The sequence below is a fragment of the Equus przewalskii genome, chromosome 26 (genome assembly GCF_037783145.1).
Source record: "Equus przewalskii isolate Varuska chromosome 26, EquPr2, whole genome shotgun sequence".
NCBI classification, from domain to species: domain Eukaryota; kingdom Metazoa; phylum Chordata; class Mammalia; order Perissodactyla; family Equidae; genus Equus; species Equus przewalskii.
In genome coordinates, this window is record NC_091856.1 from 20,847,423 (window position 1) to 20,860,856 (window position 13,434).

General features: G+C 41.1%; 1 protein-coding gene across 7 annotated transcripts in view; it reads right to left on the reverse strand.

The window, feature by feature from the left end:
- Nucleotides 1–13,434, reverse strand: part of ASTN2 (astrotactin 2) — an 827,990-nt gene that overhangs the window by 123,146 nt on the left and 691,410 nt on the right. Inside the window, exon 20 of one of the 7 annotated variants that reach the window (XM_070596247.1) lies at nucleotides 10,111–11,318. The exons of the other annotated variants lie outside the window; for them this stretch is intronic. Within the exon in view, the coding sequence (XP_070452348.1) occupies nucleotides 11,314–11,318 (5 nt within the window). The 3' untranslated portion in view covers nucleotides 10,111–11,313. Of the gene's footprint in view, nucleotides 1–10,110; nucleotides 11,319–13,434 lie in introns of those variants that run through there. 7 annotated transcript variants of the gene reach the window in all.

Genomic DNA, 13,434 nt, shown 5'->3' on the forward strand with positions numbered 1-13,434 from the left:
AGAGAGAGAGTGCATAACTGGAGGCAGACACCATCTCCCCAGCCTCTGCTATACGTGCGTTTATCTCAGAGAGAGTCATTGAGTGGCTGTTTCAGAGCTGCAGGAGCCCATCTGCATGGAAGAAACCCTACCCTGCCCCCAAACAAGGCCTCTGACTGAGAAAAAGATTCAATCATTCCCTCTAACCCAAACTCTCCAAACGCTATTTCCTATTATGTCTCCATAACCAGCTTTAACCCACCCGCATCTCGAGATTAGATCTGTGAGCTCACAAAGGCTCAATCACTCAATTAAGAGGAGGGAAAATTTTATCCTTTCCAAACAAAGTGAAATGTGACATAACCCAGTTGCTAGGATTATGTCTCACTCAGGAAGAAGGAGAGGAGCAGGGAGAGAATGGGTGGGTCATTCATTACAGGAAATTTTCCAAGGAAATGTGAGTGACGTGGCCCTCTAAATTTCAATGATCCAGTCCCCAAAACACTGCCGAAGGCAAGGTCCTGGGTTTAGGAGAGCCATGAGGGTGATGATGGCTCCTCTCCCCTTGCCCTGAATCCGTAGGTAATCTCGAGGTGCATGCCAATTCCTCCCTGGATGACTGGCCTGGTATCAATGAAGAGCTTTATACCCAGGACCCAGAGAATCCTAGAAGACAGTGCCAGTCTCCAAAACCTACTTGACTAGGCCAATGCAGAGTATGGGAAAATTCCTCTTAATGAATAATCTTTTTCCTTCTCTGGGTCTTAATTTGCACATCCTTAAAATGGAAGCTGATAGGAAGCTGACTTGCAAAACATCTAAAGTTCCTTCCAACATGTAAGGTCGATGGTGCAGTAACTGAAAGACAGTTTGGTATACCAAAAAGGACAGGGACTCTGACAGACATTGGTCAAATCCCATTTTTGCACTGGACAAGTGATTCCATCTGACGGAGCACCAGTTTTCTCTCCTTTAAAAAGGACATAACAATTTGTAGCTCATGGAATTGCTGTAAGGATTTGAGAAAGTTATTTGATGTCCCTAGCACAGTGTCTAGCATAAAGATATATGAGGTAAATGGCAGTGATCACTCTGAGAAGATCTTTGGACTTTGGCTAATTAATGACTGATTTCAAGAATGAGACCTTTATAGATAAAATCTTGACAGAAACTTTTTCTTTATAAAGGAGCCATGTTCTCAAGTTAAAGATTCTGCTAATTTATCAGCAATGCTTGTCTACTAGAAGCCACCAATTAATAGCTGGTAAAACCTGCTTTTCTAAAATCAACTGGCCATGTTAAAAAGCCATACAGAAAATCCAGATCTCAGGCCAGCTTTGGAGGAACTATTCTTTCCACATGGAGAGTAATTAAGAGAGACCTTGGTATGGATTCAAGTTTAGATAATCTAGGAAAACTTCCGCTGGGGATTGATCCATGTAATTAATTTTGGGCCACCCACATCACCATCACCAGGTTTCAGTTTTCCCATTCATATAGTAGGGATGATGATAGAAGCATTTAGGAGATGCTCAAAGGATTGACTGTGATAACTCCAAGTCCTTGTAGGGGAGCTGGTTGGCAGTAAGAGCAGAAGTCCTCAGTACTCCTGAACTTCTTACTAGCTAGAAGTCCTTGGTTAAATCATTTTCCTTCTCTGAGTCTCCATTTTCATATGAGTCCAAGGATACTCCACATTATGGGACTATTGTAAGCAATTGATGAGACAGCATATGAAAAGGGTTTTATGAAGTAGAAAGCATTACACAAAGGCAGGAGATGCTCATTTCTATGCCAAGACCCTTTTAGAGAAGCATTCTAGCATCTCCCTCTTATTCTTGCAGTCTTAAAGTGATTGTACTTCCATGTAGACAAGAACGTGAAGGTCTCATTTCCATCTCTGCCCTGGGAAAAGGATAGGAGTATTTTTTCTTGTCATTTAGAGCGACCTGAGGGGAAATTGGCCAGACTGTTGTCCTAGGTCCAGAGTCTTACTACAAAACTGAAACTCCACCCAGAAACCTGAGTCAACTGAAGAATGAGGCACTGGACATAAACCGTGCCAAAAATATCCACCCTCTGCTTTCCAGGATCCCAAATAACACTGGTCATTGAAAACCCATCCCTCTAATCCAGAGGGAAAATTCAGCTCTGCTTAAGATGAATTTAATGCCCAGTATTAGTGTTAAAACCCAAAAAGGCCCTTCCAAAGCTGTGACCTTCTGTTCAAAGACTTGCTTTTGTTTGGTTGTATCTTGTAAAACACTTCAGCAGCAAATTTAGGACTTATAAAATAGGGCCAATGACAACCTTGGGAACTGAAAGTCTCTGTTTATTCATCGAGTAGAGACAGTGGGGGCACTGGCAACAGATGAAATGGTGTCTACACCAGGGTTTCTGGAGCAAAGATATCTCAGAACCAAGAATTGTAATGGTTTGCTGGAGTGGGAATCAGGAAAGACTTCATGGAGAAGGTAGAGCTAATTATAATTGCAGTAAACTTTGGATCAACAATGGGTTAAAACTGGATACCACTTGACCTGAGATGTTACTTAGCATGTCAGAATATTAGCGTCTTCATCAATAAACTGGGATGATCCACTTCCCACTTCATTATCACTGTTGAATATTTTATGCCAAAAGGCTCAATAAATGGTAGGTTTCTTTGACATCTCACAGTGATTTTTTTTAATTGAGGAATATCATTTACATACAAGAAAATGCAAAGATCTTAAGCACATAGTTTATACCTCAATGTTTTTGCAAAATGACTGGGTTCTCCATGTTTACATGGGTGGCTAACTCATGTCATAGAGACTTAGGCAAGATAAATAAAGGAGAAGAGATTATCCCTAAAGGACTTAGGAAACACAGACCTATAAGAGAACTTACACATGAATTGGTATAAGAACTTTCTTTTTCATTCAGGGGGAAAACCAGGGTCTAGAGAATTGATTTGGGGAGGTGACTATAGGGGAAGGTCATATAATTCTACAGTGATTAAAATGATCCCAGTAATTAGCAAATATCTACTCAGTGTTTAATATGTCCCAGAACGATAACTCTCCCCACTAAATGCTGCATCATCAACCATATTGAAAGGGTTACAGCCACAAGGAGCCTTGTAACCATAAGTCAACATACCAGTTACATTAAGAAAGACAAGAGGAATGAAAGAATGCTGAAGGGAGGAACAGATTGCAGTCAAAGATGTATTACTTCTAAAAGTGCCAAGCGTGTTGAATATATAGTTAACAGAAACTCAATAAGTAATTGTTGAATGGGTAGAATGAATGAATGAATGAATGATATATAGACAACTGCATTAACTTAGACTACAAACACTTCTTTTAATGTTTGGAATATTTGCTCTCTTAGCTCCACAAGCACACATTGCTGAAAAATCCAGGGTCTCTCTTGAAGCTAACCTCCCTTTGGGTTGTAAAATAATTTTAGAGGTTTTCTAAGTCAAGGCTTCCCTTGCCTTGTGGAGAGAGAAGGGAGAATAACATCAGGTCTCCATGGGTCTTCCTTCCTTTTTTGCCTATAACTCCTACCACTGCCACATGACGTCACTTTGGAAAACAGGAGTTCTATACGGATCTGTGCCAGATCACGGTGGAGGAGGCGCCATTAGAAAGCTGCCTTACATGGACCACAGTGGTTCTCCAAGGGAGGACAATCCCACTCCCTCATCCACAACAGGCTTAGGCTTGGGCTCCCTAGTTTGCAACTCTTTAGATTATGTCTCACTCCTCATTCACAGGTCATGCCTACTGTGCCAAGGTGGCTGTGCATACTGTGGCTTTGAGCCTGATACACCAATCTGACTTCTTCCTCCTTCATGTTGAGTTCCTCTACATGAAGGGCCAATCGTAACCTACCTGAGAGGTTCTACGCTTCACAAGGGAAGGCAATCAGGATCTTCCACCCATTTGTTTCCAGCTGCTTCTTGATTTAAACTCAAATTTTCATAGGTGCTCCCCTTGAGCTCTATATACCAAATGTCATTGAGAGGGTAGGCTTTTCTAGGCCACAAAATGTCCCCATTAAATCCTTCCTCCAGAGTAACCAATGGTTACATACTGGCCTTACCTTCATATATCTAAGAGAGGCTATTCACAAGAACTTTCTTGGACAAGAAAGCTCAGCTTCAAGCTAACTTGTTGTCTCTAGATATAAAAACTGCTACCAGCTTTTTAAATGGCAGCTTCCTTCAAGAACAAGAGAAATAATAATAATAACTAAATAAACAACTCTATCTAATAATATGAATGAATCTCACAATATGGTAAGCAAAAGAACCCAGACGCAAGAGAATGCATATTGTATGATTTTTTTTTTTACATATAGCTTGAAAACATGCAAAATTAATCTATATTAATAGAACTCAGGATAGTGATCTATCCTTGAGGAAGGGGCTATGCCTGAATGGGAGGACAAGGTGGGCTTCTGGGAGCCTGGCAATGTTCTGTTTCTTGATCTGGGTACTGGTCACTGGGCTGTGTTCACTTTGTGAAAATTCACCAAGATGTACACTTATGATTAGTGTACTTTTGTGTATGACTGTTACATTTCCATATGTGGGGGACTGGAATTGGCCACCCCAAGATATGTCTCTTTGGCATGAGGATTATTTTGGGCTGGTTACTTTTAAAAACTCCAGAATTGAGAGAAACTCTAAGACGTAGAAGTTACCCTTTGTTAACAGATAGTTACATCTGTAAAGGAAATCTCCATCTGTAAAGGTGTCCCCCTCTCTGTACCAGGAAGAAGAGGGGATGACCTTATCTCTAGCAACTCTCATCAATGCAGAAGGCAAGGACTTAAATCTGCATAATAATCTTACTCTTATTTACTGTGCTTTTCTGGTAATCCCCCATAGCTGACTCCCTCCCCCCGCCCCCCACGTCTAACATCCTCCTTTGTCTTTAGCTGAGGGTGGAATTTAAGGGGAGAGCTTCCGCCATTTTGGCAAGTTGCTCAGTTTGCCTGAGCCTCTCCCATGTATACATGTTATAAAGCTTTGTTTAATCTTCTCCTGTTATTCTGTCTCGTGAATTTAATTCGTTGTCTGGCCAGAAGGACTCAGAGAAGGTAGAAGAAATGTTTTCCTTCCCTACACAGAGAAATTTCAAAAAATGAAGGTAGTCTGCCAAAAATGAACGAAAGAAGAGAATGTAGTATATGCATTTAATACTCCAGAGGCTTGAAATCATAAAACCTTAAAGATAGAGAAGGCTCAGAGGTGATCTGTTTCAACCACTACATTTCAGAGACAGGGAAAAGGAGGCCCATACAGGAGAGTCCCAACATCACACAGGGACTCAAGGTCAGATCAAGTCTCTTGCAAATCAGCCCTTCACATCACTTTCTTTCTTCAGATGATAGAGGGGAGATGTGGGTGAAGTCTAACGATAAACCATGCATTGGGATATCAAGTTATAAAATTTTTCAAATGCTGATTAATATCTGCCTTGTGAATGGCCTCAGCAGCTGAGACAAGGCAGATGTGGCCACACAAATGTGTTACCCATGACACATGAGTTGGAAGACTGAGGCAGAAGCAACTCTAAAGGAACAAAAAGAGAGCTTGTCTGCCCGGAATGCATTGAGAATGAGGATTCCAAAGAGGTCATCCAGGGAGAAGCTGTGCCTGAACCCAGAGAAGGCTGGGTACATTTACTGACATTCCAAACATCTGTGCTTTTGCAAGGGAGATAAAAGGGAAACTGCTTCCCTGCCTCGAGGCATGATATATGGGCTTCCGAGGCACTGGGTGTGGGCCGCTGTTGAAGGCACGATGCAGCGTTTGATGGATGAAGGCTGAGGAAACTCACTGGGCCACACATTAATAAAAATTATCAAACTGCCCTGGTTGGTGGAACAGAATGCTAATGCCATTCTCCATGTGGACGTCAAAGGCAAAGACTGTCTGGAGGAAACTAATCTGCTTTGTGTCTTTACCTTGATCCCACTTGTCCAAATTAGTCTCTGTTCTGTTGCCAAGATCCTATGTAAGCCAAGACTGGCAGGGCTCATTCTACATTACACCTACCCATGATACCTCACCTGCACCTAGTCATTCTTGCTCAAGAATGAGAAGGTGTATTCTAACCACAACTTAGGCCCATAAACACCTTCCATCACTCTCCATAGCCCAGAGAATAGAGTCCAAATATCTTAGCCTGGTCTTTAAGACAATCTTCCTCTTGACCAAAAACTCCAGTCTCTCCCGTGCCATGTTCCTCAAGGCACCTTTCTTTTCTATCTTCATGGGTTTTTTTGATTTATTCTCTTTCTTCTGTCCAAATTTCCTCTTACTCATTTCTACTATTAAAACTCTTCTCATCCTTCCAGGCTGATGTCACAGGCCACTTTCTTCACAAAGGCCTCCTTGATAACCAGTTCCCCAATCCAAACTAATCTTTCTTCCATTCTAAGTTTTTGTACCTATTTAGTTATATTTCATTTTTACTACATTTATGTTATCACGTAGTTGTCTATTTTTTATTTTTCTTTCCCCAGATTAAGTGCTTCCAAAAAGAAGGGATAGTATTTATCATGTTCTCCATCGATTTCCAAGAACACAGCAATATGCTAAGCCTGTGTAGTTTTTCAATATACTCATTTTCTGAACGATTAGTTAAGAGAATCCTCAGGGTCGCTGCACATCCCTAGTCTCTGATTTCGGCCTCAATTGCAGTGGATGGTTCCAGTGTGAGCTCAGACTCACCTTGTGCTGCTCCAATAACTTCCACCTTGAGCACATGCCAGGTGTGTCTTTTTGCTTTCTGCTCTGAGGCCTTCCCTGATGCTATGGGAGCTCTCAGCTCAACTGGGCAAGCACAGCCCAGAAGTGTAAGGAACAGCAATCTTCAAACACCACAGGTAGGGAGCCACCCCAGACACATTCCAGATTTGCATCCTCAGATAACAATTCTTGGAGGCATTTGTCTCCCTCTCAGGAGATGACAGTGAAATCAAGCCCCCATTATCTCAATAATAACCTTCTGAACACACCCCTGTATTGGCTTTCTCTCCTTCTGGTGTCACCAACCAAGCTCCATCACAACTGTTGCCTATGAGTACCTACCAAGTAAACTACATGTTTCCAATCCTTTCTCAGGCTCTGTTTTTAGTTTAATCAAAATGAAAAACAAAACAAAACAAAAAACAGAATGAATGTATGTCCTCTACTATGAATTATAGTTAGGTAATTCAACTCACTGTCTCTAGCATTTCCCCAGTGCCTGGAACCAACTCTGGCACACAGCAGATAGTCCATAATTGTTTGTCAGCTAGAAATGAATTTAAAAAAATATGAGCCACCAGTATCAACTTAGAGCATAGAGAAAAGCCCCACTTATAAACTACATAATCATTGAGACAGTTGTCCATGTAGCTAATTCTAGGTGAGAAACATTAGGGGAATCCAGTCTCACATTTGATTTTCCTCTGTCACTTTAAGTTCAGCCAGTTGTGCGTACTCATTGAATCTCAGTTTCAATACCCTTTGTCTCCTTATGCTGCAGGCCCAGAACTCCCCTAAGAAGCTCAGCTGCTGCAGAATAGCCAGATCTGAACTTCCTAAGGTGTGATTCATCATGCACATGATGACAGCACATCTGTACCCAATGCATGAAACATGGAGACTTGTAGTCCCTGGCCCAGGATATGACCCAAGTGGCTCAGAGCTTAAGTTTCCCCATAATTTCTGCCTTGAAAACAATGCCCAGCCCCCTCCTCCACACTCCCAATCAAAAACACATCCCTCGAAAGTTTATAACTTTTTCATTATATACTTCTCTCCTTCCTTTCATTAAAAGGTTTTTTTAATTATTCCTCTTTCAAAGATTCCTTAGAAGGTATCAAGAGTAGGAAGAAAGAGCATGGACTTCTGAGTGAGAAAGAATTGGGTTCAAACCCTACCACTGTCATTTAATAATGATATGCTCCTAGCAAGCGACTCTCTCCCTCTGAAGCTTAGTTTTCCCATCTGTGAAGTAAAATAATAATAGCTACTTTTCAGAATAATTCTGATGATTAAATATTATACAGAAGCACCTGGTATATAAATGCTCAATAAATGCTGGTTCTCTTCCCTTTCTCTTTAATTAACTTGCACTTTCTATAATGTTTACGAAGTTCCTGGTATGGCATAGGTGCTTAGCAAATGCATCTCCTCTTGTTTCATTCTTGCTGTGACTCTCTCTGTATTGGATATCTTTCTGCTTCTTCACTTGTTGTTTGACTGCCTGGTTTCATGACCTCTGAAAACAGCATAATTTGTATTTTTGGTAGTAGGGACGTAGCATAGAATGAGACAGTTGAGGTCCTCAATCTTATAGAGCTTACATTCAAGAGCAAGAAAGCCAAAAATAAATAGGCAAAAGCATAAATAAATGAGATTATTTCATAGAATGATAAGTGATGTGATGGGCAGTAATACGAGGGGATGTGACAAGGAGTGACAGAGAAGCAAAATTATATTTGGGTGGTCAGGGAGGCTTTTAAGTGAAGATGGCAATGGAACGAAGCAATCAAATGCTATGAAGGAGCTAAGAATCTGAACAACTAGGGTCAGAAAGTTCTAGGAAGAGGGAAGTAGATGGGAAGTAACCAGCTTGGTGTGTCTGAGGATGAGAAAGAAGACTAGTGTTACCATCCTCAAATGTGTTAAGTTAGTGACCAGCTTCCTGAAAGCCAATTCAAGAAGAGAAAGAGTTTGGGTTGTATTGTTCTTTTTTGCAAATATAAAGAAAATATCTCAAGGATGGTTATATAAAGGAATTTGTTTTCTTGCCTACTAGAACATACAGCTTCCATCTTTTCTGGCCTTTGAAAATGGCTCCTTTCTAGGTTATTCTCCCCAGAACTCAGAGTCCCCCCCAAAGGATGATTGCTGCCCAGGGGTCTGAAACAATAAGTGAGTGAACTCAAACCCATGGGTGTTATGACCCAATCCTTTGACACTTGAATGCTCAGTATTGAGGGCAGGAATTATTCCAGGACTCTTGATATGTTGAATGACCTCAGTCAAGTCACTTGAATCTTATTCTTCATCTGTATGATTGAGCGAGAGGTGAGTGGTGGGTGTGAGAGATTGAGTAGAAGTTTATCTGTGATCTCTATGGTTCCTTCAAGATTTCCCGTGTTTCTAAAGGCCCTTAGCGATCACGGAGTGAATACTACCAGGGAACTCTCAGGTGTTTAAAAGCTCTCCTACATCACTGATGTCAGCTGTGCCTGAGGCTTTTGAATTTGTCAACAGTCTCCAAAGATGAGCTGGAGAGAAAGGTGTCAATTACGTATTAAAGGACAGTTACAACAGGGCCCATAACTGTTCTCTTATAAGCCCATCTTCATTGTTGGTTTATAACCAAATTCTTTCTTTCCAGGGTACTCCACCCTCACCTTTTCCCACTGGTGTAGGTGAGGCAAGGTAATGAGTTCTCCCTGGGGGTTTGGGGTCCAGTGAACACAACTCCTTGATCTCACTTCAGATGGCTCCAGGGATGTATCCAGAATCTCTCCTTTGGGAGGTAGGACAGGATGACTCAGGGAGAGGGAAGTCAACTGCAGGAAGTTTATCAAGACTGGAAATGGAATTGGTGGACAAATCAAAGCCTGGATACTCCTAAAGGCATATGGCATGGGAACAAATGCTGGGCTGGGAGCCAGGAGATCTTGCCTATGTGCTAGCCTGAACTTATTCACCAGGAGACTGAGGGCAATTTTCCTTGACTTCTGGGATTCAGTTTCTTCATCTGAATTGAGGAGACTGTCTTAACTGACCTGTGAGGATCTTGTAAGTATGATATTTTAGGATTCTAGAAGCATAGTAGCACCAGTGGGCTACTCCCAAGCCTCAGTTTCTGCTTTTGCGAAAAATGAGAATAACAACAGTAACTTTCTCATAGAATTACTGTGAGGATTAAATGAGTTTACCACTGCATCTCTACCTTGTTCATTCACTGTACTCCTCTAGTGGTCACCCATTAGGCCCCTACCGTAAACCACACTCTGTGCTAGGAGAGGATGAACAAATGAATACAGTGATGCACTGGAGAGATACCCTCAAAGAGCTAGAAGTCTCGTGGGACACATAGTAAACATTCAAAAACGGAAGAAATTTTAACAAGACATTTCTTTTATTATTCGGTAGTCAGCTCAAACCCCCTTGCCCATGTTACAGGCAAACAATAGGCAAAAATATTCCAAGGCATGGTGAATACAAAACTTTCAAGAGAAGACATTCTCTGTCGCCGGCCTAAGTTATACTTGACATATTCAAATATCTGCAGAGGCAAAGCAGATAATACAAATTAATGTAGTGAGTGGATGTCAGACAACCTGGAAGGGGTAGAGTATGGCAAACTAGAGTTTACATGCATTCTCTAAAGTGGGCAGCAGCTACTCAACTCTCCTGTCTACTGCCACCACGTCAGAATGTGAGCCCGAGGTTGCCAGAACCTACTCTTTTTCAGCAGAAGCCAGGAATCCAGATTTTCATGTAAAAATCTTCCAGATTTCAAATGATGGCAACTTAATCAAATATTAAAAAGCACTATGTAACCACTGGGTTGCTACCTCCAGTTTAAGGCCAATTATTTCAGATAAGTAAGAGCATTGTGCATATTTCAAAGAGGACAGTAAGGACAAAGGATGAGTGATTACTGTATATCTCTCTGCACCAGGCATCTCACATACATCATGTATCATTCCATTTGTTGCTCACAACAATGTTGAGAAGTATTGATGTTTAGTTCTGATTTTCTTCGTTAATGCATTCACATATGGAGAATATGCTTTGGGAAACACTGGTATAGACAGATAAGACTCTGGCAGCATGAGGAAAATGGATTTTAGGGGCAAGACTAGAGGAAGGAGAGCCTGGTGAGGAAGTTCTATTGGAAGTATCTAGAGTGGCCTTAGTAGAGAAGAAAATAAGGACAGAGATGAGGTCTAGTGGAGAAGTAATTAATTCAGATTTTAAAAAAGCCAATCAATAATGCCTTAGAGGGAAATTCCACTTCCCTCCCACCTCCCCATGTCCAATGGAGGAGGGAGGGACCTTACATCTGTACCCCTTTTCCTATCTTCTTTTTTTACCTACAGGCTATCTCTTTGATGCCTCTGCTTGGTCCTATGTCAGCCATCCCTCCAGGTGGGCAACAGAAGCTGAACCTTAGTCCTACAGACTGTGGTCGCCTAGTTCACCCTGCAATGCCACACACAATCCTTTCTTAGGGCAAAGAAGTTCTGTAGAAAAGATCATTCAGCCATTCTTCTTGATCCCTAGATCCATGGGCTTCATGCCTCTGGCTGGCATTACACTGGCAATGAGAAATGGAAAGAAATGTAGATTAAACAGCCAGGAAACCCAAATTCAATTCTTGACCCCATTCTTCTGAGAAGTTTGAACTGCAACTACCAACTTCACAAGCCTGATCTTCAACTCCCCATCTGTAAACGGAGATAATAATTCCCTCTTACTTGGAAGGATTAATTTCTGGATAAAATGAGATAATGGATTCAAAGGTCCTTCAATTCATCTTCCATAGAGGAGACAAGGTGATAAAACTTTCACTCTTTAGTATATCTTAAACCATCCGCCATAATGTTAGCCTTTCTGTAGTCTCTTCTCTTTTAATTCCGTCACTCAAAACTTATACTCCAGTCACACCACCCTTTTATTCCTTAAAGCCACTCACTGCAAATGCTTTTCCCTCCACCTAGAATCCTCTCCATCCTCATCCACCCCTCAACTTTCACTCATCTCACCACTTCCTGCTCACATTTCAGGTCTTACTGGGTGCCTACTATATGCCTGGCATTTTACTAGGCACTGGGGATAGAGTGAGGAAAAAGATGAATATAACTTCACCTTGGAGGAGCTAATATTTGAGTGAAAAAGGCAAATGCTAAACCTCTCTCCCTCCAAAATCTAAAAGTATTCATTATAATTGTAAGAAATGCTACCAAGGGAGTACTCAATGCTAAAAGTTCACATAATCAATAAGGGGGCCAAATATAATGTAAGGATTCAGATAAGTGGCATTTAAGCTGAGACTTGGGTGTATAGATCCAAATGGGAAAGATAACTTGTGGTATCAAGAGCAGAGAGAAGACTGGGGAAGTAAGCAAGAGCAATTATTCATAATCTTGTAGGCCATATCAAAAATTTTTAAATTCAATTAGAAGAGTTACAGAAAGCTCTTAAAAAGTTTAAATCAGTAGAGTGATACTTATAAATCAGATTATCTATTCATCAAAGATTTATTGAGTGTCCATGGTATGCCAGACACTGTGCTAGGCACTGGATATGGTCAAAAGTTGTATTTGGAGACTACTGGCAACCTGGGATTTAGAATTGAGAACTGAAAGGGATAAAAGGTGGCTAATATGAAGACTAATTAGAAGGTGATAGCAAGAGATGATAGGTGGCTTAGATCAGGCAATGAGAATAGAAAGAAGTAGATTTAAGAGATAATATTATATGTCAATTATATCTCAATAAAGCTGGAAAAAAGAGATTATAGACATCAAAGCAAAATAACTTGGTTATGAACTGAATATTAGGATGAACAAGAGAGAAGAATTAAGTCTTGGGGTTTTGTTCAAGGAACTGAATTTATAGTGGTATCAGTTATAGAGTGAGTAAATGAACACTTGGAGCGGGACACATTTGTGGGGAGATGGTAACAAGTTTAGTTTTAGATGCATTGAGTTTGAATTGCTTGCGAGACATCAAATTGCAAATGCTTTTGACCTAATCTCTGCCCAAGCGCCCTGCCTCTTAATACCATCACCTTGGGGGTTAGTATTTTAACATGGATTTTGGGGGGACAAAAACATTCAGTTCACTGCACATGGATAGGGAAATGACTAAAGAAGAGTTGGAACTGATAGATAGACATAGAGTAGTGATACTAAGGGACAGGAAATCCTGTTGAATTAAAAGACAGGCATGGTAGTAGTCGGAGATCAAAAAAACTGATAGGATAAAAGATTATGATCAGAGAGTGAGACATTGGAACTAATGATTTTTGATGGGAAAATGTGAGGACAAACTTCAGGATGTGACCTAAGAGAGGGTGGCCAATACAGAATGGAGGAAAGCTCAGTGGAGACAAGCAGGCGAAGGAAGTGAGAGACTAGATTGCTGGACAGGGCATCCAGGAGGAACTGAACTCGTCTATTGTGATGGCAAGAGCACAGATGGAGAGAAAGCTCCAAACCAGCAGCTTAAATACTTAGAGAATCAGTTTCAGGTAGGGAAAGAAGGTGAATACTAGATTCCATTTGACTTTACCTTTTGGGAATGACTGAGTTTCATGGACATAAGGCAGGATGGATTTAGTCCTGACAAAGTGTTCTGATGGAAGATAGGCACCTCCCTATGATAATTCTTGCCAGGATTAGAAGGAGGTTCTGAGGAGTGCAGACGGA